The 24,612-nt window shown below is 47.5% G+C and overlaps 2 protein-coding genes and 1 long non-coding RNA gene across 8 annotated transcripts in view; 2 read left to right on the top strand and 1 right to left on the bottom strand.

The window, feature by feature from the left end:
• ADGRG2 (adhesion G protein-coupled receptor G2) overlaps positions 1-18,936 on the top strand; it is a 55,102-nt gene extending 36,166 nt beyond the window's left edge. For all 4 annotated transcript variants that reach the window (XM_081199407.1, XM_081199406.1, XM_081199404.1 and 1 more), the window contains 11 exons: positions 1,863-2,006; positions 2,096-2,218; positions 2,539-2,581; positions 3,023-3,126; positions 6,594-6,721; positions 8,255-8,523; positions 15,315-15,414; positions 16,052-16,335; positions 16,937-17,038; positions 17,828-17,980; positions 18,072-18,936. In XM_081199407.1, the coding sequence (XP_081055533.1) occupies positions 1,863-2,006; positions 2,096-2,218; positions 2,539-2,581; positions 3,023-3,126; positions 6,594-6,721; positions 8,255-8,523; positions 15,315-15,414; positions 16,052-16,335; positions 16,937-17,038; positions 17,828-17,980; positions 18,072-18,256 (1,635 nt within the window). In that variant the 3' untranslated portion in view covers positions 18,257-18,936. The remainder of the gene's footprint in view (positions 1-1,862; positions 2,007-2,095; positions 2,219-2,538; positions 2,582-3,022; positions 3,127-6,593; positions 6,722-8,254; positions 8,524-15,314; positions 15,415-16,051; positions 16,336-16,936; positions 17,039-17,827; positions 17,981-18,071) is intronic.
• On the bottom strand, positions 18,777-21,604 carry LOC308589924. The gene is made up of 2 exons (XR_014009559.1): positions 19,975-21,604; positions 18,777-19,585 (listed from the first exon to the last, which is right to left on the bottom strand). It is a non-coding gene; the product is annotated as an uncharacterized lncRNA (long non-coding RNA).
• Positions 21,605-23,817: 2,213 nt separating this feature from the next.
• The window catches only part of PHKA2 (phosphorylase kinase regulatory subunit alpha 2), a 53,469-nt gene continuing 52,674 nt past the window's right edge, over positions 23,818-24,612 (top strand). For all 3 annotated transcript variants that reach the window (XM_081199410.1, XM_081199409.1, XM_081199408.1), the window contains exon 1: positions 23,818-24,313. The gene's annotated coding sequence lies outside the window, so the exon portion shown is untranslated. The remainder of the gene's footprint in view (positions 24,314-24,612) is intronic.

Genomic DNA, 24,612 nt, shown 5'->3' with positions numbered 1-24,612 from the left:
AGTGGCTTGAATTAATTAATTTTTATAATGAATGATTTTAGAATGTTGTTTATGTTGTACTTTTGTACTGTTTTATTGTTGTTAGCCGCCCTGAGCCCGGCTTCGGCTGGGGAGGGCGGGATATAAATAAAATTTATTATTATTATTATTATTATTTTGTGAATCTAAGTTTGGCCTCATTGAGGGGCAGTATTTCAATATGAGTTGGAAAATGAGAGTACAGTGGTGCCCCGCAAGACGAAATTAATTCGTTCCGCATTTTTTGTCGTCTAGCGAATTTTTCGTCTTACGAATCACGAAATCCCATAGGAATGCATTGAAAATCAATTAATGCGTTCCTATGGTCAAAAAAAGTCGAAACAAAGCCAAATTTGGTACAACAACAGTTTATTAACTGCTCTTTAAAGTCACACATACTGTAAAGAGCAGTTCAAAAATTGAAGGGAAAATAAATTAACTTTATAAACAAAACATGTCTTTGTTTTTAGACAAAGGAAACAAAGCCGCGAGACGTTTTCGTCTTGCGAAGCAAGCCCATAGGGAAATTTCGTCTTGCGAGGCAAATCGAAAACGGAAAAACCTTTCGTCTAGCGAGTTTTTTGTCTTGCGAGGCATTCGTCTTGCGAGGTACCACTGTACCCCTAAACATTTTTAGGGGGGGGAGCACTGGTTTATCCAATAGTAGCTTTGTTTTAGTATAGAGTGCTTCTGCTTGCACAAGCTGGAGCAGCTAATTTTTACTGAACAACACCCCCTCAGCTGCCGCCACCGTTAAGTCCTCCTGCCCCATACGAAAGCTGCTTCTAAGAGTTGTCAGACCCTTTAAAATAGAATGGAGTGTGACATGGAGGACTGCAGGAGCTTATTTTTAAAATATGATTTTAAACAATGTGACATATAGTCGGAGTCCTGTAGTGATTTCATGCTCTTTATTGCAGCTTGTAAAACAGTGATTGAATTTCTCCCCAAACCTCAGGCTTTTATATACATTATTTACACAATGAGTTCCTTCTCATTGGCTGATTCTGCTTCCCTCCTGGAGCCTGATTGGTCTTTTCCTGCAAGCCAATCAGTTGTTGCATTCTAGGATCTTACTTGCCTATTGTTCTAGGATCCAAGCTCAGTACATAACACCATGATGACAAAGAGTTCCTGATCTGACGAAGGCTGACAGAATTGCTTCTTTTCTCTTGCAATTGGCTCTGGTGTTTCTTTCTGCCATGTGTTTGCCTTGTCACAAGCATTCTAGAGGAGATCATAGAATAATTTGATGCTTATGCCCTCTGTGAACACTAGAAATAAGATGAAATCATAATGAAACCTAAAAATCCTTCATAATTGTTTTAAACTAGGAAAAACAAATATATAGGAAGCTGCCTTACATTGAGTGAGACAAATTTATATTGTCTACAGTGGCTGGAAGCAGCTTCCCAGGGATTCAGGCAAGGAGCATCTCCCAGCCGTACCAGGAGATGCTGAAACCTTTTGAGGCACAATTTCAGCTAGTCATTCTTAATAATGTAATTTTATGTTACCTATATGTGAGTCATTAGGAGCTGAAAGAAGAGGACTTGCAGCATTCAGGGCACACACAAATCCATCTGTTCACCAATTAGACTGAATGGGCTTGAAGAGGGAAATGCTTCCCCTGCCCCACAGCTGATGCTTCTCTTTGTTGGTTGAAGTTCATAATTAGTGGAGTCAGATTGGGGTAGATAGATCAATTTGATATAGTCAATGCCAGTAATCCTCTTCACAAAGCACAGCTCCAGACTAGGCTAAATCTAACACAAAGCACAGGGTCCAATTGCCTCTCAATTTTGTATGCATAATAATTTCCTCTCTCTCTCTCTCTTTTTAAGGTTGCTCTTGGATCTGAAGTGCCTACAAAAAGTGCTGGATCCATTACACTTCCATCATCAGTCATGACAAATTTGTCTCCAGAAGCTCAGCATCAGGCTTCTAGAATTACCTTCAACTTTTTTGAGAAGACAACTCTTTTCCAGGTATGCCTTCAGACTTTAGCTTTAGTGTATTGTGGCTATAAATACATTTTGATACAATTAATATGAGGGTGTTTTTTCTCTCTCCCCAGGATCCCTCACTGGACAATTTGTCCCTGATCAGTCATGTTATATCATCAAGCGTTGCTAACCTCACAATTAGCGACTTGAAGACAAATGTTACTGTCACACTACAAAACGCCAGCCCTACTCAGGTACAAATGCAATTTGACCAGTTAACAAGCTTCTATTGCTACAGAACACAGAAATGAAATGGTCTTGTCATAAAAAGGGTCTAATTTACATTAGGCAGACAAGAAAAAATAGCCACATGGAACAGCTGAGATATGATTTGATGGTGGTAAAGGAGCAAGAAAGGAAAAATTCCTGGTGTGTGTGTGTACATTTATCTATAAATGAGAAATATTTGTAAACAGAAAGCTGATTTTCTTTTTATTGTATTGTTCATTGTACATGGTTTAATTTCAAGGTGTCTTGGAGATAAATAATATTTTCTCCCCCTCTCTCCAAACAGGGGAATTTTGTCAGATGTGCCTTCTGGGACTTCAGTAAAAATGGTATGCCTGTGTGGTTCTGTCTTTTAAATTTTATTAATTCAATAAGTTTATATACAACAACAAAAACTCTTACATCTGTCCAGTACAGTGGTACCTCGGGTTAAGTACTTAATTTGTTCCGGAGGTCCGTTCTTAATCTGAAACTGTTCTTAACCTGAAGCACCACTTTAGCTAATGGGGCCTCCTGCTGCTGCCGTGCCGCCAGAGCACAATTTCTGTTCTCATCCTGAAGCAAAGTTCTTAACCCGAGGTACTATTTCTGGGTTAGCAGAGTCTGTAACCTGAAGCGTATGTAACCCGAGGTACCGCTGTATATGGAAGACTACTACAAAACAAAACAATCCAACAATAGCAACTAATGGTTTAACTTGCATTAACTTTGCAGTAGTTTAAAACTCTACCAGTTATATATTAACAATGGAACCTTTTAATTCCTGGCAGGTGGCAAAGGAGGCTGGTCCTATGATGGCTGTGTAGTTAAAGAGAGAAGACCAAATGCAACCGTCTGCAGCTGCAACCATCTCACAAGCTTTGGCGTTTTACTGGTAATGCCTGTAGTATATAACCTGCAAAGCGGTTCCTTATGCCACTAGGTCTTAAAAGTAGCTTGCCTTGTGGCATAGAAAGGTGGGGGAAATCACGGGAATATACCTGATTGCAAGGTCCTTTGGATTGTTGGTTAAAGTACCTGAGTTGTGGTATTAAAAGAAACTAATATGTGCTTAAAAGCTAGTATGTGCTAAGGCACATGATTCTAGGTTCATGCGTGGGAGAAAGACAAAGGTTCAGTTCAGGTGTACATACCGTATTTTTCGCACCATAGGACGCACTTTTTCCCTCCTAAAAAGCAAGGGAAAATGTGTGTGCGTCCTATGGAGCGAATGCAGGCTTTCGCTGAAGCCTGGAGAGTGAGAGGGGTCGGTGCGCACCGACTCTTCTCGCTCTCCAGGCTTCAGGAAGCTATCTGCTAGCAGAGGGAGACCCAGCTCTCCCACCGCTAGCGGAGCGCTGCATTAATCCCGAAGCTTGGGGCGTGCGGAGCTCAGCACGCCCCAAGCTTCTGGGTGCCGGCAAGGTCTCCGCTAGCCCTGGGAGAGCCCCGCGACGTCGCACGGCTCTCCCAGGGCTAGCGGACCACTGCGCTAATCCCGAAGTTTGGGGCGTGCGGAGCTGAGCGCGCCCCAAGCTTCTGGGTGCCGGCAAGGTCTCCGCTAGCCCTGGGAGAGCCCCGCGACGTCGCGCGGCTCTCCCAGGGCTAGCGGACCACTGCGCTAATCCCGAAGTTGGGGCGTGCGGAGCTGAGCGCGCCCCAAGCTTCTGGGTGCCGGCAAGGTCTCCGCTAGCCCTGGGAGAGCCCCGCGACGTCGCGCGGCTCTCCCAGGGCTAGCGGACCACTGCGCTAATTCCGAAGCTTGGGGCGTGCGGAGCTCAGCACGCCCCAAGCTTCTGGGTGCCGGCAAGGTCTCCGCTAGCCCTGGGAGAGCCCCGCGACGTCGCGCGGCTCTCCCAGGGCTAGCGGACCACTGCGCTAATCCCGAAGCTTGGGGCGTGCGGAGCTCAGCACGCCCCAAGCTTCTGGGTGCCGGCAAGGTCTCCGCTAGCCCTGGGAGAGCCCCGCGACGTCGCGCGGCTCTCCCAGGGCTAGCGGACCACTGCGCTAATCCCGAAGCTTGGGGCGTGCGGAGCTCAGCACGCCCCAAGCTTCTGGGTGCCGGCAAGGTCTCCGCTAGCCCTGGGAGAGCCCCGCGACGTCGCGCGGCTCTCCCAGGGCTAGCGGACCACTGCGCTAATCCCGAAGTTTGGGGCGTGCGGAGCTGAGCGCGCCCCAAGCTTCTGGGTGCCGGCAAGGTCTCCGCTAGCCCTGGGAGAGCCCCGCGACGTCGCGCGGCTCTCCCAGGGCTAGCGGACCACTGCGCTAATCCCGAAGATTGGGGCGTGCGGAGCTGAGCGCGCCCCAAGCTTCTGGGTGCCGGCAAGGTCTCCGCTAGCCCTGGGAGAGCCCCGCGACGTCGCGCGGCTCTCCCAGGGCTAGCGGACCACTGCGCTAATCCCGAAGCTTGGGGCGTGCGGAGCTCAGCACGCCCCAAGCTTCTGGGTGCCGGCAAGGTCTCCGCTAGCCCTGGGAGAGCCCCGCGACGTCGCGCGGCTCTCCCAGGGCTAGCGGACCACTGCGCTAATCCCGAAGCTTGGGGCGTGCGGAGCTCAGCACGCCCCAAGCTTCTGGGTGCCGGCAAGGTCTCCGCTAGCCCTGGGAGAGCCCCGCGACGTCGCGCGGCTCTCCCAGGGCTAGCGGACCACTGCGCTAATCCCGAAGTTTGGGGCGTGCGGAGCTGAGCGCGCCCCAAGCTTCTGGGTGCTGGCAAGGTCTCCGCTAGCCCTGGGAGAGCCCCGCGACGTCGCGCGGCTCTCCCAGGGCTAGCGGACCACTGCGCTAATCCCGAAGTTTGGGGCGTGCGGAGCTGAGCGCGCCCCAAGCTTCTGGGTGCTGGCAAGGTCTCCGCTAGCCCTGGGAGAGCCCCGCGACGTCGCACGGCTCTCCCAGGGCTAGCGGACCACTGCGCTAATCCCGAAGTTTGGGGCGTGCGGAGCTGAGCGCGCCCCAAGCTTCTGGGTGCTGGCAAGGTCTCCGCTAGCCCTGGGAGAGCCCCGCGACGTCGCGCGGCTCTCCCAGGGCTAGCGGACCACTGCGCTAATCCCGAAGTTTGGGGCGTGCGGAGCTGAGCGCGCCCCAAGCTTCTGGGTGCTGGCAAGGTCTCCGCTAGCCCTGGGAGAGCCCCGCGACGTCGCACGGCTCTCCCAGGGCTAGCGGACCACTGCGCTAATCCCGAAGCTTGGGGCGTGCGGAGCTCAGCGCGCCCTAAGCTTCTGGGTGCTGGCAAGGTCTCCGCTAGCCCTGGGAGAGCCCCGCGACGTCGCGGGGCTCTCCCAGGGCTAGCGGAGACCTTGCCGGCGCCCAGAAGCTTGGGGCACGCTGAGCTCCGCACGCCCCAAGCTTCGGGATTAGCGCTCCGCTAGCCGTGTCTAGGCTGCGGATAGCAGCCTGCTTCCCGGAGCGTCGGGCGCCCTGAAAGCAGAGCTCCCGGCGCTTTGGGAACACATCCGCAGCATGGGGACCCTTGCAGGAGCTCCCCGCAAGCTTCCCCACGCTGCGGATAGCAGCCTGCCGCCCGGCGGGTGGGGCACCCTGAAGCAGAGCGCCCCTCGCGCCAGGCATACATCCGCAGCGTGGGGAGCCCTGCAGCAGTTCCCCACAAGGCTCCCCAAGCTGCGGATAGCAGCCTGCCGCCCGGCGGGTAGGGCGCCCTGAAGCAGAGCGCCCCGCGCGCTAGGCAGACATCAGCCAGCCCCACAAGCTCGGGGGACAGCAGGGAGGCGCAGCGCCACTATCCCGCTGTTCCTCGACCTGGTTCGGTTTCCCTGACCTGCTTTTGGGGGGGAAATAAAGGGAAAATTTTTTTCCTTTATTTCCCCCCAAAAAAACTAGGCGCGTCCTATGGTCCGGTGCGTCCAATCGTGCGAAAAATACGGTATATCAGTTTATTAAGCTGAGACATGCACAAGCTTTGTCCCCATATACTCCACCTGTTTGCTGCTGCTTCCTTCCTTTTCCAAGTGTTCTATGGAAGACTTCTTTCCCAATTAGGATGTGATTGGAAATTATGGTTAATTTACTTAGGAAGTCTACTGATGCTGGTACGCTGAGAAGATGAAGGTGTGGCTTAAGGACACAGCATACGGGTGCATGGCTTGTGTAGATATCTCAGTTTGATAAAACCAGATATTTATGCCTGAACTGAGCAAGAGAGATTAAGGTAGATTAAGTTGGATTTTATAATTTCTTTGTAAAAATATAGATAACATGTAGCATTTTAAAAAGAAATTATTTATCTAGAGCCACCTTACTGTAGAAATCCAGGCGTTGGTTGTTCCGGCAGTGAATAACCAGAACGTGGCTTGTAAATGAAATTTGTTCTCATGCTTCAAAAGAAAACATTTATTATTTCCTTTGCAGGATTTATCAAGAAACACCACTACTATATCTCCCACACAAAGGCTGATTCTAACTTTCATCACGTACATAGGCTGTGGCCTTTCAGCCATTTTTCTTTCTGTTACTCTTGTTACATACATTGCATTTGAGTAAGTACCTGCTCAATTCTAATCATATCATAAAGATGGTTATTATTTACTGCATCTATTATTTATTTATTCAAGGTATTTATATACCAGTTTTCAGGTGGACCTCACAGAGTACCTTTCATAGGATTATTACAGTAATAAGTGCTGATTTTTTTTAAAAAAAAAGTTACAGGAAAAGACAACTTGTTTGTTTGGTTTGTTTGGAAGAAGCTGTTGCAGCTCCTTCTCATTCCCCTCATGGCAAGATGGTTCTGTTGAAGCCCCTGTGTGGCAGGCAGACTAGGGAAGAGCCTCTTTAATGTGGCTTAAACATAGATGTAATCACATTGAAGGATATCATGCTATATTGAAGGACATTGATATTTTGCTATAGCTGAGAGCAAATTTCAGAAAAGAAACAGCTAAAATTAAAAACAGCCTTGGATTATAATAAAGTTTTGTTTATGTGAAGTCAGGGATAGAAATTGCCTTATACTGAATAAAACAATACACATATTTTTAATAACATTGTATTGTCTTTGTAATTGACATTGATACAAAGAAACGCATTGAACAAATTTTGCGGTACGTGGCATGCCTTGTTGGACTGGTTAGACTCCAAAAATATTGCTCTCGAGAACAATTGATATGATCTGGAATTTAAGTTCTTGTCCTGTTGTCATACAAAAACGTAACTGTCAGAGTTGCTTCCAGATCCTAGCTCACAGAGGATCACGCTAGCCAGCGATCATTAAGTAAAAGTCTTTATTGAGTTACAGTTTCCATTCTCAAGCTGCTGCGTGCAACTCTACGTCTAGTGGCTAGATCGGCGAAGCTCCGTCTGAGTCTCCGCCCTTTGTGCACCAACTTAATATCCTAGCCCTGCTCCACCTTTTCCGCCTGACTGTTCTCCTCTGGGTCCCTCTGCCCCCCGGGGTCTCTTCCTTCCTGGATTCTTCTGACGCCGACCCCCCGGACCCTCCTGTCTCCTTGCGCCGGGCTTTAGGACCTGGCTCTCTTTCAGGGCTGCCTACTGCGTCACTTTCCTGTGCATTTGAACTTGGCGCGCGCGCCCAACCTTCCACTTTCCGTCTGACCGTTTCTTCGCTCCCCGATGGAGGTGTGGCCACTCCTGACTCATGCCCTCCCCCCTGTTGTGAGCTGCCAGTGCTTGATCCCTGGCTCCCTTCCTCTTCCCTGCTCTCTGGCGGTGACGCTGGTCCCGATTTCCAACTGCTCTCCTCTGAGTCCCCTCTGGCTCTATCTTGCTGGGGTGTCCCCCTAGGCTCCCCCCTTGCCCTGGCCACTGGTGCTCCTTTCTGTGAATCTTCCGATTCACTGGAAAGACTCGGAGATCTCGGGTCGTCGTCATCACTCATCTTTTCTTCTGCCTCCTCCCCCTCGCTCTCTGTTTCCTCCCTTGCCCTTGCCTCTGCTCCTGAACCCCTGACAGTAACTAACCCTACAACCCACCTTTTGTGTTCTAACCTGTGTTGTTCTTGAATACTGTGATTGATATTGATGCAGGCGATGTTCATTTACTTGTTTTTATAGGAAAATCCGAAGAGATTATCCTTCTAAAATCCTCATTCAGTTGTGTGTTGCTTTGCTTCTGCTGAACCTGGTTTTTCTCCTGAACTCCTGGATTGCTTTGTATAAGAACGAAGGCCTGTGCATCTCAGTTGCTGTATTTCTTCATTATTTCCTTTTGGTTTCTTTCACTTGGATGGGCCTCGAAGCCTTTCACATGTATCTGGCCCTTGTCAAAGTGTTCAATACTTACGTTAGGAAATACATCCTAAAGTTCTGCATTGTTGGCTGGGGTAAGTATTTCTTTCTGGATTTATATTTGAAATGAGACTATATATGTCCTTCTAACTTGTTCAGAAGGATGGAATCCCATACTCACCTGAGAGTACAGCAATTGAACGCAGTGGGGCTTTACTTCTCAATAGCCATATATAAGACTGCACTGTCATTAGCTAAAGGGAGATCTTTACACAGAGCCAGTGTGCTGCAGTAGACAGTGTGATAGAATTAGACTAGGATTTAGATTTCCATGAGATGTTGAACTCAGCTACATTAATCAAATTACCGTATTTTTTGCACCATAACACTCACTTTTTTCCTCCTAAAAAGTAAGGGGAAATGTCTGTGCGTGTTATGGAGGGAATGCCTACGGGTGGCATGCCTACGGATTTTCCTCCTCTAAAAACTATGTGCATGTTATGGTCGGGTGCGTGTTATAGAGCGAAAAATACGGTACATTATAAATGCATTATAACACTGTGACACCAGATGGTGCTGTAGAGCTGAAATTGCAATTCGGTGATATTTTCCATTGTGAGCTTTACAATGGTTTTTCCCCCAGAGCATTTTCAGAGCGTTTTTTATAGCTGTGTAGATCTAGCCATAGATTCAAACTGCCTTCAGCTGTGAGATGCATCTAGCCTTAGGCAAATCACTTTCTCTCTACTTAGCCTACTACACAGTAGCTTTTTTATTAAGAATTTAATTGATTCAGTTTAACTGAAATGAAACCACAATAGAAGTCAATGTTGTTGAGGACTCCCCTGAGTGAGTGCCTGAGGGCCCTGCTCCTCCCTGCCACTTACCATCTGGCTTGGGGCCTCATAAGGACTGCGTGCTGCTTGCGGCCTGCTGCCCAGGAAGACTCCCTGAGTGAGTGCTTGTGGGCCCTGCTTTGGCCACTTACCATCTGGCTTGGGGCGGGGCCTGGGGCCTCACAAGGACTGCGTGCTGCTTGCGGCCTGCTGCCCAGGAGGACTCCCCTGAGTGAGTGCCTGAGGGCCCTGCTCTTGCCACTTACCATCTGGTCTGGGGCGGGGCCTGGGGCCTCACAAGGACTGCGTGCTGCTTGCGGCCTGCTGCCCAGGAAGACTCCCTGAGTGAGTGCTTGTGGGCCCTGCCTTTGCCACTTACCATCTGGCCTGGGGCGGGGCCTGGGGCCTCACAAGGACTGCGTGCTGCTTGCGGCCTGCTGCCCAGGAGGACTCCCCTGAGTGAGTGCCTGAGGGCCCTGCTCTTGCCACTTACCATCTGGCCTGGGGCGGGGCCTGGGGCCTCACAAGGACTGCGTGCTGCTTGCGGCCTGCTGCCCAGGAAGACTCCCTGAGTGAGTGCTTGTGGGCCCTGCCTTTGCCACTTACCATCTGGCCTGGGGCGGGGCCTGGGGCCTCACAAGGACTGCGTGCTGCTTGCGGCCTGCTGCCCAGGAGGACTCCCCTGAGTGAGTGCCTGAGGGCCCTGCTCTTGCCACTTACCATCTGGCCTGGGGCGGGGCCTGGGGCCTCACAAGGACTGCGTGCTGCTTGCGGCCTGCTGCCCAGGAGGACTCCCCTGAGTGAGTGCCTGAGGGCCCTGCTCTTGCCACTTACCATCTGGCCTGGGGCGGGGCCTGGGGCCTCACAAGGACTGCGTGCTGCTTGCGGCCTGCTGCCCAGGAGGACTCCCCTGAGTGAGTGCCTGAGGGCCCTGCTCTTGCCACTTACCATCTGGCCTGGGGCGGGGCCTGGGGCCTCATAAGGACTGCGTGCTGCTTGCGGCCTGCTGCCCAGGAGGACTCCCCTGAGTGAGTGCCTGAGGGCCCTGCTCTTGCCACTTACCATCTGGCCTGGGGCGGGGCCTGGGGCCTCACAAGGACTGCGTGCTGCTTGCGGCCTGCTGCCCAGGAAGACTCCCTGAGTGAGTGCTTGTGGGCCCTGCTTTGGCCACTTACCATCTGGCTTGGGGCGGGGCCTGGGGCCTCATAAGGACTGCGTGCTGCTTGCGGCCTGCTGCCCAGGAAGACTCCCTGAGTGAGTGCTTGTGGGCCCTGCTTTGGCCACTTACCATCTGGCTTGGGGCGGGGCCTGGGGCCTCACAAGGACTGCGTGCTGCTTGCGGCCTGCTGCCCAGGAAGACTCCCTGAGTGAGTGCTTGTGGGCCCTGCTTTGGCCACTTACCATCTGGCTTGGGGCGGGGCCTGGGGCCTCACAAGGACTGCGTGCTGCTTGCGGCCTGCTGCCCAGGAAGACTCCCTGAGTGAGTGCCTGAGGGCCCTGCTCTTGCCACCTACCATCTGGCTTGGGGCGGGGCCTGGGGCCTCATAAGGACTGTGTCTGCTTGCTGCCTGCTGCCCAGGAAGACTCCCTGAGTGAGTGCTTGTGGGCCCTGCTCTTGCCACTTACCATCTGGCCTGGGGCGGGGCCTGAAGCCTCACAAGGACTGCGTGCTGCTTGCTGCCTGCTGCCCAGGAGGAGTCCCCTGAGTGAGTGCCTGAGGGCCCTGCTCCTCCCTGCCACTTGCCATCTGGCCCAGGGTAGGGCCTGACAGGCCTCACTAGGACAGTTGTTACTGCCGGAGAGGCACAGAGTGTTTTTAAAATGTTTTTAAAAATTTTCTTTGGATTTTTTGTATGTGGGGGGTGGGGGTGGGATGGATGTTTGGTTGGGCTTGGGGAATTATTATTTTTTTTATTTTGATGTTTTTGTAATTTTTACATTTTTTTTGTTTGTATTGTTTTATTGGTTTTGTTTGTTTGTTTAAGGTGTTATTTTGTTTTTAGGGGGAGGGTTCAGGGCTGCCGGGGAGTGGGCCCCAGCCCACAAAATGGCTGGGGCATGTTCCACAGGGGGGGATGCACTGGGACAACCGATCTCAGTGATCACGGGTAGGAGGAGGAGTTACGCTAAGACCAGACCATGTCATTACAGAGGAGGCAGGTTTAGTCGTTGTCTGAGGACTATCCCTGCCTCCGGGTCTGGTCCTGTCCGGATGGATACTAGAATCAGCAAGGGATACCCACGTGACCTGAAGGTGCTGCTGTGCAATGCCAGGTCAATGATTCGTAAGACCACTGCCATCCATGACTTGATCATGGATGGAGGATTTGACCTGGCATGTGTAACAGAGACTTGGTTGGATGAAGCAGATGGGCCTGTCCTTGCCGCTGCTTGTCCACCAGGTTTCTCTTACGCACAGCAACCCAGGTCACGTGGGCGGGGAGGGGGGGTTGCAGTGATTTTAAGGAAGTCATTAGTTTGCACCAGGCGTCCTATTGGGAAGACCCAGTTTTCTGAGTGCATGTTCTGGAAGTTGGGCAATAGGGGCAGTACAGGATTCCTTTTGGTGTACCGACCTCCCCGCTGCACCAAGGATTCCCTGCCCGAGCTGCTTCAGGTCGTGGCGGATGTTCTCCTGGAGACACCCAGCCTGGTCGTCCTAGGGGATTTTAACATCCATGCCGACACGACCTTACAAGGGGCCGCTCGGGACTTCGTGGAAAGCATGGCCTCCATGGGGCTGTCCCTGAATAAGTCTGGCCCAACCCATAGCCGTGGACATGCCTTGGACCTGGTGTTTACCTCTATGGATGTTGGTGATCTGACACTAAGTAAAAGCGAAATGAAAGAAGTGCCATGGTCAGATCACTTCCTGGTGCAACTGGACTTCTCTGCGACCCATCCCCTCTGCAGGGAGGTGGGACCAATTCGGATGGTCCGCCCCCGCCACTTAATGGATCCAAATGGTTTCCAGAGAGTGGTAGGGGATGCTTTATCCCATGTTGATGGCCTTTCAGCCGATTCCCTGGTGGCCCGCTGGAATGTGGAGTTAACCAGGGCTATTGACTGTTTGGCTCCGAAGCGCCCTCTCCGATTGCATGGAGCCCGGACAGCCCCGTGGTTTTCCACGGATCTGAGGGCAATGAAACAATCGTTGAGACGGCTAGAGCGCCGGTGGCGGATAACTCATTCCGAATCTGACCGGACACAGGTTAGAGCTCAACGTCGAGCCTACCAAGTGGCGATAGCGACGGCGAAGAAGAATTTCTTCACCGCCTCTATTGCATCTGCAGAAAACAGCAGCAGGAGACTTTTTCAGGTGGTTCACAATTTAGCGGAACCACCTGCAACATCGGGGCCCAGTACGGGCCACATGTTCTCCTGCAATGATTTTGCAAAGTTTTTTGCAGATAAAATCGCCCAGATTCGGGAAGAAGTAGACTCCACCGTGGGAGCAGGGCCGGGGCGGGAGAGTGCTAGAGTTCTGTCTAGTCAAGTTGAGTGGGATCAATTTCAACCTGTTACCTCCGAGGATGTGGACAGGCTGCTTGGACGAGTGAAACCAACCACCTGTCTCCTGGATCCTTGCCCATCCTGGCTTATAAAAGCTAGCCGGGAAGGACTGGGCGATGGGCTTCGTGGGGTGGTGAATGCTTCCCTCCGTGAGGGAGCCTTCCCAGACCCGCTGAAAGAGGCGGTTATTAAACCGCTTCTTAAAAAACCATCTTTAGATGCGGCCACGATGGCCAACTATCGCCCAGTCTCAAATCTTCCATTCCTGGGCAAGGTGATTGAGCGAGTGGTTGCTGAACAACTCCAGGCACGCCTGGAAGAAGCGGACCATTTGGATCCCTTCCAGTCGGGATTCAGGCCTCATCATGGGACTGAAACTGCCTTGGTCGCACTGGTTGATGATCTCCGGCGGGCTAGGGACAAAGGTGAGAGCTGTTTCCTAGTTCTGCTGGATCTCTCAGCGGCGTTTGATACCATCGACCATAGCATCCTTCTGGACCGTCTTGAGGGGCTGGGAGCTGGGGGCACTGTTATACAGTGGTTCCGCTCCTTCCTCCTGGGCCGTGTTCAGAAAGTGGTGGTGGGGGATGAGTGTTCAGACCCTTGGGCCCTCACTTGTGGGGTGCCTCAGGGTTCTGTCCTCTCCCCCATGCTTTTTAACATCTATATGAAGCCGCTGGGAGAGATCATCAGGAGGTTTGGGCTGGGTGTTCATCAGTATGCGGATGACACCCAGCTCTACCTCTCTTTTAAATCAGAACCAGTGAAGGCGGTGAAGGTCCTGTGTGAGTGTCTGGAGGCGGTTGGAGGATGGATGGCGGCTAACAGATTGAGGTTGAATCCTGACAAGACAGAAGTACTGTTTTTGGGGGACAGGAGGCGGGCAGGTGTGGAGGATTCCCTGGTCCTGAATGGGGTAACTGTGCCCCTGAAGGACCAGGTGCGCAGCCTGGGAGTCATTTTGGACTCACAGCTGTCCATGGAGGCACAGGTCAAATCTGTGTCCAGGGCAGCTGTTTACCAACTCCATCTGGTACGTAGGCTGAGACCCTATCTGCCTGCGGACTGTCTCGCCAGAGTGGTGCATGCTCTGGTTATCTCCCGCTTGGACTACTGCAATGCGCTCTACGTGGGGCTACCTTTGAAGGTGACGCGGAAACTACAACTAATCCAGAATGCGGCAGCTAGACTGGTGACTGGGAGCGGCCGCCGAGACCATATAACACCGGTCTTGAAAGACCTGCATTGGCTCCCAGTACGTTTCCGAGCACAATTCAAAGTGTTGGTGCTGACCTTTAAAGCCCTAAACGGCCTCGGTCCAGTATACCTGAAGGAGCGTCTCCACCCCCATCAGTCTGCCCGGACGCTGAGGTCCAGCGCCGAGGGCCTTCTGGCGGTTCCCTCACTGCGAGAAGCAAAGCTACAGGGAACCAGGCAGAGGGCCTTCTCGGTAGTGGCGCCCGCCCTGTGGAACGCCCTTCCAGCAGATGTCAAAGCGATAAACAACTACCTGACATTCAGGAGACATCTTAAGGCAGCCCTGTTCAGGGAAGTTTTTAACGTGTGACATTTTACTGTATTTCTGGTTTTTATGGAAGCCGCCCAGAGTGGCTGGGGAGGCCCAGCCAGATGGGCGGGGTATAAATAATAAATTATTATTATTATTATTATTATTGTTGTAAGGATAAAGTAATATATTGTCATGTATGCTTAGTGAATTTTAAAATAATAGGATCATTATACAATTTTTTGCAGCTCATAATACTTGTCTTTTTTTTATAAAAAAAAAGTCAGGCACAATTTCTTGGAAACTTATTCAGCAATTAATATTCAGAGGGAACCAGGATGTTATGGCTTGCAATAGTGAACAAGAGCATTGCATAGGTACAAATGCAATGTGTTGCTGCCTGCGATCGCTTCCTTCAGTTTCCAAGCAGCATTGCAATAGCTTACCTACCCCTGGCTGAAATGATAGCAATGGTAGCATTCCAAAGGCAAGGAGTGCTGCTGAAACAGATCTGTCTGAGCTCTCAGAAAAAAAGATTTGTTTATACATATATGTAGTCATGTGTTTTTCTTCTGACAGTAATGTCAGCAGACTGCTTTCGAGTACGCTAATCTGTGGGATTTCAACTCCTTCTAGGAAACATGCTATACTACATAGTGCAGTTGTAAAGATTATAAATGTATAAGTATTGCTCTGAATATTTGTAATATCAAGTAGTGCCCATCCACCAGCACGATGTGTCTTCAAATTCCTAGCCCCCTGCATTCCTCCCTGCAGGTCCCCAAAATCTGCTCAGGAAGGTCAGAGCATCATCTAGAGTAGATTTGAGGAGCGACATGCAGGGCTGTGCAGTGGAAGGAACCATTCCAGTCCTTTCTGCAAGCAAAGTCTGCTCCCACGACATTGTATTTCATCCTAAATACATGTTTTACTGTTGTTTCTATACAGTTGTTCTCATTGCCACCTCTCCAACAACCTAAGTATGTTTTTGCTATATTTTCCATATACCTAATGCCTTTTTATCTTTCAGGGGTACCGGCAATTGTAGTAGCCATTGTACTGATAATATCTCGAGATAACTATGGACTTGGCTTTTATGGAAAGTTTCCCAATGACTCAAATGATGAATTGTAAGTCAGCAACAACCACCATATGCTGAAAGTATGAAGTTGCTTAAGTACAAATCATACAGGGATGATTTTTGCTCCTCTTAATAATCATTCTTAAGGTCCTATGCCATATGTGTGACTGAGTTAGTACCATACATATCTCTGGAATGATGGAAGAAAAAGAAATGATATAAAATACGGATGTAAAATTAAAAGCATAAATTTAAAACATGATTGTGCCCTGAAGATAAAGAAACAAGATATTTCATTGTGTTACTTTAGGTGTGATATATCCTTTTGAATGCACTTGATTGCATTGATGGAAAAAGTTAAAAATTTAAACCAAGTGAAAATCTGATTAAATATATATATATATATATATATTTAATCTGTAAAGATAGTTTGTGGCCTGGTTATGAACTTCAGTTGCAAGTAAGGTAGATGTGTAGCGGTCTCATCAAAACTGCAGACTACATGGCCATTTTTTTTTATTCTGTTGCATGATGGGATGCTGTTCTGCCGGGGGGGCGGGCGAGAAAGGGCTTTACTGTACGTGGAACTAGTCATGTGACTTTCTCAGTTTAGAGCTTTTCATTTTCAAAATGTTTATGGAACTGACTGTCACTTTTTATGTCCCGTTTTGTATTTTTTTTTTTAGTTGCTGGATTAAAAATGATATTGTGTTTTACATCACGGTTGTGGGATACTTCTGCACAATATTCTTGTTGAATATCAGCATGTTCATAGTAGTGCTGATTCAGCTTTGCCGAATCAAAAAGAAGAAGCAACTTGGTGCCCAGCGAAAAACCAGCATCCAAGATCTCAGGAGTGTTGCTGGCCTCACGTTCCTACTGGGAATTACTTGGGGATTTGCCTTTTTTGCATGGGGTCCTGTAAATCTTGCATTTATGTATCTCTTTGCCATCTTTAACACCTTGCAAGGTATGTTCTTGGTTATTTTTTTTAAAGTAGATCGTATTAAGACATAATTAACAGAATACTTATAGCACTCTGTACAATGCACACAAAGCACTATCTGGATGCAATCCTTTGGTCCCACTGAGGGCCTTCTGGCGGTTCCCTCATTGCGAGAAGTGAGGCTACAGGGAACCAGGCAGAGGGCCTTCTCTGTAGTGGCGCCCGCCCTGTGGAACGCCCTCCCATCAGATGTCAAAGAGATAAACAACTACCTGACATTCGGAAGACATCTTAAGGCAGCCCTGTTCAGGGAAGTTTTTAATATGTAACGCTGTACTGTTTTTAACACTTGATTGGGAGCCGCCCAGAGTGGCTGGGGAAACTCAGCCAGATGGGCGGGGTATAAATAATAAATTATTATTATTATTATTATTATTATTATTATTATTATTATTATTATTAATAATAATAATATTATTAATATTATTATTATTATTATTATTATTATTATTGCAATAGGATCAGTTGAATCCTGCTCTTTGATGATCTAGCAGTTTTATAAATAATTAAAAAACCAGGTAAATCCAGTGCGTCCCTTAAACTTTAACACATTCTTTTTTTGCAGGTTTTTTCATTTTTATTTTCTACTGTGTAGCGAAGGAGAATGTCCGCAAGCAGTGGAGAAGGTATCTGTGTTGTGGAAAGTACAGACTGGCTGAAAATTCTGGTAAATATGTTTGGTTTTTTTAAATGTTAAAATGTGTGTAGTCACAGTGAGTTGAATCTAAAGGTGCTGGGATAGCTCAGTTGGTAGAGCATGAGGCTCTTAATCTCAGGGTCCAGGGTTCACATGGTGCGAAAGATTCCTGCACTACCGGGGGTTGGACTAGATGACCCCCAACTCTACAGTTCTCAGATTCTCAGATTCTATGTATCTTTGTAAGCAGAAAATGCTTACAAAGCAGATCCCAGACTGTTACAAATGGTCCCCTGGGGGGGGGGACAGGACTGTGCTGTGCAGAGAAGGGACTGGGAAGACACCCTTGCATGAACTCTGAGCTCAGGAATTTATATTTTTCACTGTTGCCAAATAAATTTACCAATGTCAAACAAACCATTTTCAGACCCTATATAGGTTTGTTAGTGTAATTTATATACTGTTTCTAACTCTGTAATTACGCAATCAGCAGAAACTGTTCTGCAGTGTTTATCAAAGCGCAAGCTGGCATGCTATTTGAAGCAGATAAAAAATCAATTTTATGAAACCGAGTTTTTGTTATTAGTGAAATTAGAGAACTTTGGTATTAAGAGAAATTGGATAGTCAACATTTTCTAAATTACCAAGGATAAAACAACAATATAAAAATGTAAAGTATTGGCAAAATCTATAGTTATAAAACCATTGGGGGGGAATAGGGGATTTATAGATATGAGGTTTAAATTACCTTATTAATTGTCTTTTGAATGGAGCTTTAACATACATAATCATTCTTTTGTAATCCTTATTTTGCTGTAGATTGGAGTAGAACTGCTACAAATGGATTAAAGAAGCAGAATGTTAACCAGGCAGTATCCACTTCCTCCCATTCTTTGCAATCCAACAGTAACTCCACCAATTCCACCTCAATGCTAATGAATAATGATTACTCAGCGCAAGCAAATGGGAATGGTATGTATACAGGACTGAGATACTCAGCTTCTATATTGAACCAGTCAACTGGCTCGACTTCTAACAAACTTTTTTCTAATAAACATTTCAGGCAATGTCTCCAGTGAGAGGAACGGCGTTTCTTTCAACGTGCAGAATGGCGATGTGCGACTTCCTGACTTTTCAGGGAAACAGCTCATATTTCAAGAGAACCATGACACAGGCCCTAAGAAATCTTGCATTTCACTTAGAAGGACTTCAAAGAGAGGGAGCCTGCACTTTATTGAACCGATGTGACATTATTAAAAGTTGCTATTGTTTCACACAGCGACATATAGGTTTATTTTAACCGTTTTACATAATGTGAGAAGACTACCCACCCCCACGCCCCAGAAAAGGACATTATTTAATATATAATAGCAAAGCTTCAAGGCAGCCTCCGATGATCGAAAGCGTTTGTATTGTTTTTTTTCTTTTAACGTCGGTGAAATTAATTGACAAGGTACGTTAGACGTAGCATCGTGACTGGAAAACACTACAAGCTAAATTGTGTGGGGGTTTTTTAACAGTGGATGTTACAAGTTCCTTTTACAAGTTCAACTTACAGTTATGAGTAACTCGAAACATTGTACAGTAATGTTGTATTACTATAGATAATTAGATGCGAAACTGAAAAAGATGCTTAACAGCGAGATCCTTTACATGTCTGTTCAGAAATAAGTTCCATTGAGTTCAAAGGAACTTACTCCTAGATTTGTGTGTAGGTTTGCCTACATAGTAATATGTGATGTCTGCATCTTTTAATAGGATGTAGTCACAGGTATAGTATTGTATATAGACAAAACAACAACTACCTTTGATTATCCTTTATATTTATTTCTTGTAAATTAAGTTTAATATTCCTTTGTATAGAAAAAAAAATAGTTGTGCAGAGTTTGAAGCCTTATTGTAATTATAAATTTATATGAAGTGAATTATTTCAGTTATCCTCGAATACTTGTGTAAGTATATACAAAAATGTGTCTGTGAAATAATTTAAAATGGTCATATACAAGTTGGGAAGACATTAGATTGCAAGTATGACTTCTGTTGGTGAGCTTGCTCATCACAGTTTAAGAACACATGAAAGCCTATTGGGAATTTTTTTAAAAACCACGAATTTAAAGATGGTTAGAGGAAAATCTACCACTTTTTCTCCCCAGAATGGTGATGTCATGTTAAAAGAAAACCACTCACAGGTGTTTGGGCTTGAAACAAATTATTCAAGCATTGGTGACACCATGTCATTTACTAGGGATATAATCATAATAATAACACTGGTCAACAACAAATTTGTTGTCTGCGTTTTTTCAGTTGATTTAGGATGAATCTGATGCGCTGAATCCAAAAATCACATTGGTTTTGCTCAATCAGGTCAAGTTTTTGAGCTATGGCCACATGTCATTTTTTTACGTTTTTGTTCACATGTACGCTTGTGTGGAGCATTTTAGAACAAGTTGGTGGGGGTAAAATGCCATGTCGAATAATTGTTTTGATTGGAAATGATTATTTTAATGACAAGAAGTATTCAGGTCCGATAGTTCTGGGTGATTATGTCGAAAAGGGATCAGTTTGAAGTCATAAAACCTCAAAATCTTCCATAAATTGGTCCAGCAAAGCATAAAGTTGGGGGATCAAAACTAAGTTAATGGGGCAACCGCCCCACGAAGTATCCTGATCTTCGATCAGCACGTCGTCCTGTAGCTCATTGTGATGAAATTCCAGTGCCTATCTTTGGAGAACTTCCTGACATTAGTGATGAAGATGCCTCCAGTGTTGAAGGACATGAAGAAGAAGAAGTGGTTCTTGAAGATGATGCTCCACATCCATTTTCCCAAAAGGAGTTGAATGATCTAGTTCACGACCTCAGCTTGTCAAAGGACTCTGCCGAACTGTTGGCATCCAGACTGAAGGAAGAAAACCTCTTCTCTGACAGTGCTCGCATCAGCTTCTTCCGCAGAAGGCATCAAGAGTACCTCCGTTTTTTCTCGGAAGAGAAGGACTTGGTGTACTGTGCAGATATTGCGCAGCTTCTGCTCAAGCTTGGAGTGCCACAGTACAAACCCAAAGATTGGAGACTGTTCATTGACAGCAGCAAGCGATCACTGAAATGTGTTCTTCTACACAACGGCAACCAGTTTGCCTCTATACCCCTGGCTCACTCGAGTACACTGAAGGAGAACTATGAAGCGGTGAAGTATGTGCTGAAGAAAATTGGTTATGATCAGCATAAGTGGTTTATTTGTGTTGACCTGAAGATGGTGAATTTTTTGTTGGGACAACAGTCTGGCTTCACCAAGTACCCATGTTTTCTGTGCATGTGGGATAGTAGGGACCGTGCACGAAGAAGGACTGGCCTGTGCGGGAGGAATTGGTGGCTTGCAAAAAAAGGAACATCATCAACGACCCTCTGGTGGACAGAGACAGAATACTCTTCCCACCGCTGCACATCAAGCTCGGTTTAATCAAGCAGTTCACCAAGGCTCTGAACAAGGATGGTGACTGCTTCACTTACTTGTGCCAGGCTTTTCCAGGATTGACCATGGAGAAGTTGAAAGCTGGCATCTTTGACGGTCCTCAGATCCATCAGCTCATCAGAGATCCAGAGTTTGGAAACTCAATGAACGAAGTGGAACTGGAAGCGTGGAAGGCATTTGTTCTGGTAGTGAAGAACTTTCTTGGCAACAATAAGGCCAGAAACTACGCAGAACTTGTCAACAACATGCTGACTGCTTTCAGAAACCTGGGCTGCAACATGAGCATCAAGATGCACTACCTATTTTCACATATGGACCGGTTTCCTGAGAACCTGGGTTCAGTGAGTGACGAGCAGGGGGAGAGATTCCATCAGGACATGAAAGAGATGGAGACCAGGTATCAGGGTCGCTGGGACGCAGTCATGATGGCTGACTACTGTTGGACTCTGAAGAGAGACCTCCCTGCCGCTGAGCATTCCAGGAGTTCCAAGAAACGGAAGTTCAAGCCCTGAAGTTTGAAAAATGGTGAAGCAACATGCAATTTACGTGTACTTACCTTTATCAATGCCCACCATTCAGTTTACAGTAAACCTGACCTGATGGAGAGAAACGGATGCCATTTCCTGATTCAGCAGTGCAAAAATACCCTAAATCAGTTGTAGAAATCTAGACAACATTCAAAAAGTAAAAAATTGTTGTCCAGTGTAATTTATTATTTATACCCCGCCCATCTGGGTGGGTTTCCCTAGCCACTCTGGGCGGCTTCCAACAAAGATTAAAATACAATAAACTATTAAACATTAAAAGCTTCCCTAAACAGGACTGCCTTCAGATGTCTTCTAAAAGTCTGGTAGTTGTTTTTCTCTTTGACATCTGGTGGGAGAGCGTTCCACAGGGCGGGTGCCACTACCAAGAAGGCCCTCTGCCTGGTTCCCTCTAACTTGGCTTCTCGCAGTGAGGGAACCGCCAGAAGGCCCTTAGCACTGGACCTCAGTGTCTGGGCAGAACGATGGGGGTAGAGATGCTCCTTCAGGTATACTGGGCCGAGGCCGTTTAGGGCTTTCAAGGTCAGCATCATATATATATGATCCATCTCCTTCTCCTGAAGGACTGCTTCAGAGGGGAAGGGAAGGGATTCTCCTGAAGGACTGCTTCAGAGGGGAAGGGAAGGGATAATCTTCCTGTTGCCCCTAAAGCATTGCTTCGGGGAGGGATTTGTAGTTCCTTTATATCACCGCAAGTCCTTCAGCAAACACTATTAACTATTCATCCCTGCTTAGGCCTAACAGTTATGCATATCCACTTCTGCCAGGGATGTTTTCCAGCAGCAGATATATGTGCACACAAACCATTCATGGTTGGAATCAGTTTGGGGAATCAAGGGACATTTTGACAAGCAGTCTTTCACAAGTGGGCTATACCAGTCCTGCATGCTCTTAATACATCTCTGTAAAGTGCAGTTTAGCACACACATAGCTTTCATCAAAGTCAAAAGTGGCCAAGTGCCTTGGATATCTGATAATCAAAAAGGCAGTTCTATTTTGCAACCTCCTCAAATATGTTAACTGACAGGTGATGGTCATGGAGCTTGGAGCCAATGGTCAGGGAAGCTCCAAAAGGTGCATCCTCATTTTACCGCGTTAATATCACTCATTAACAATTAGCATAGCATCACAGGCCTCTCCTTTAACCTTCTAGAATGAATGCTGATTTTATGCTTGGAACACTTTCGTTATGAGTAATAGAACTGTTTATCCTTAGCTGCAAATTCTTGACAGATGCATTCTTGACACGTAACCTGTACAAAGATAATGAAACCAGCAAATGTCTTGTAATTACATTTTTTTAGTAAATAATTCTGTTAGCTGGCTAGTAGATTTTGCTGGGTTGTTTTTTTAAAAAATGAAATTTTGCTTACGCTTTTAATTTTTAATCTTCAGTGGCAGGAGAGAAATAAACAAATACGTATTTCTGCCAGTTATGTCTAGCCTAAGAAACATTATGCCATAATCATAATTATAGCATTATAAGGCTGTTAGTCTTTAAGGTGCCACATGGCTATTTCTTTTTGCAACAACTAACACATTATTCCCCAATAAGCAAGTGACATTCACCCACCCCATGCTTTTCTTTTGAACTTATTTAAATGTGTGTAAATACTGGCATACTAGGTGATGCAGGTTCCACAAAATGCCACAGTACAGTGTCTGGAAAACCCTCCCAAAAATCAGTTTTATACCCTTTACCTGTATTTAAATTGTACAATTTGGAAGTAACATTGAGAATTGCTCTGGAAGTAAACTACTTGTTGCACAGGTGGTGTCATCAGGATAGGTTCTGCTGAAGACAATTAGGATTCCGCATGACGTTAGCAGATTGGAGAACTGAGCCCCAACCAACAAAATGAATTTCAATAGGGGCAATGTAAGGTTCTACATTTAGGAAGGAAGAACCAGATGTGCAAATCTAAGATAGGGAGGGGAAACCTGTGAAAAGAATCCAGAGGTCTTGGTGGAATACGAGCTTAACATGAGTATAAGGCAATGCAGCAGCAAAAAAGGCTAATGCTCTTCTAGGCTGCATCAACAGAAGCGTAGTGTCATGATCAAGGGAAGTCATAGCATCACTCTATTCTGCCTGTGTCCAGCTCTGGGCAACACAATTTAAGAAGGATATTGGCAAGCAGGAATGTGCAGAGGAGGGTGACCAAGATGATAAAGGGTCTTGAACATAAGCCTTATGAGGAACAGTTTGGGTGTGTTTAGCCTGTGAAATATAGGAGGCTGAGAGGAGATATGATAGCCATCTTCAAATATCTAGGGGCTGTCATATGGAAGATGGAGCAAGCTTGTTTTCTGGAGGGTAGAACCCGAACCAGTGGGTTCAAGTTACAAGAAAGGAGATTGACGGAACATCAGTTAAGAGCTTCGACGGTGGAACGGTCTCCCTTCGGAGGTTGTGGGGGTTTTTAAGCAGAGGTTGGATAGCTGCCGCTGAGATTCCTGCATTGCAGGGTACTGGATTAGATGACCCTCGAGGTCACTTCCAACTGTACCATTACACGATTTATTAGCAGTCCAGGAACTTCCAATGCAGCAAGGCTGAGCATCTTAGCAGAGAGCGCGCGTAAAAGCTCAGCCCAGCTCTGCCCCGCGTCCGGCTCCCTTGCGCAACAGCAAAACAGCTTGCGAGAAAGTCCTGACAGGCTTACAAAGAGGCTTCATTTAAAAGCCAAACAGAACGGGCAGAATGCACCCACTGTGTTACATAACACGCAGGCGCAAAATGAAACCCTCCTCCTCCCTCTCGCATTCCCCCCACCTCCTTTTACCGGAAGAGCAATGTAAATATTATTATTTTTTGCGGCTCACGTCTTTGCTGTCACACACACATATATATATCTTCGCAGACCTGCTTGCAATAAGAGGCGGGTTGTCTTCGGGATTTCGCCGGCCCCGTAACCAGTCTAATAAAGAGGAGGAACTATTTCTCGGGCCCGGGCGGCGCGTGCCTGGCTGCAACCTGACCCCGGGAGCTGGCCGCTGCGGGAGCTGCAGGAGCCTCACCCTCGCCGAGGGAGGCGCTCCCGGGGGACTGACGAGGCTCCCGGAAGAAGAGCCGCGTCCCGAAAGCGACCCTGAGCTTCCATTCCGGGGCGGTGGGGTGCCTGGGCGACAACTCTGCCAGGTCAGGCAAGCGAGCTTAAGCAGCTGGGCAAGGAATGGGGCTTCCCTGCTGAGGGGCGAGAGCTGCGCTCCCGCTCCCTTTTGTAGAGCTCGCAGGAAGAAATAGCACCGCGCCATCCCGGAGAATGGGAATCGGGGGAGATCCTTGGCAGGTAAGGGCATCTCCGTTTGTGGCGCACTTGCATGATGTGCGTTAAGTGAAAGGGGGGTGGGGGCTGCCCGATGCTTTAGAATCGGAGGACGTTATAGCCCTTCCTCCTAGACTTTCGGTTGTGTAGGCTGCTTAATCTTAGGAAAAGGCACCTTTTGTTTTGTCAGTTGTTTTATTTATTTATATACCGCTTGCTTGCAGTAGTTAAACCTCAGTTAAAAGTATTCAAAGAAGCAGTAGGAGCCGTTAGAAACGATCAAAAGCATCTGTAGATATTTAAAATTAAAATTAAAAAGAGAT

This window comes from Podarcis bocagei, assembly GCF_964188305.1.
Source record: "Podarcis bocagei genome assembly, chromosome: 6".
Classification (NCBI taxonomy): Eukaryota; Metazoa; Chordata; class Lepidosauria; order Squamata; family Lacertidae; genus Podarcis; species Podarcis bocagei.
Note: the sequence above shows the minus strand (reverse complement) of the source record. Positions and strands in the feature narration are given on the sequence as shown.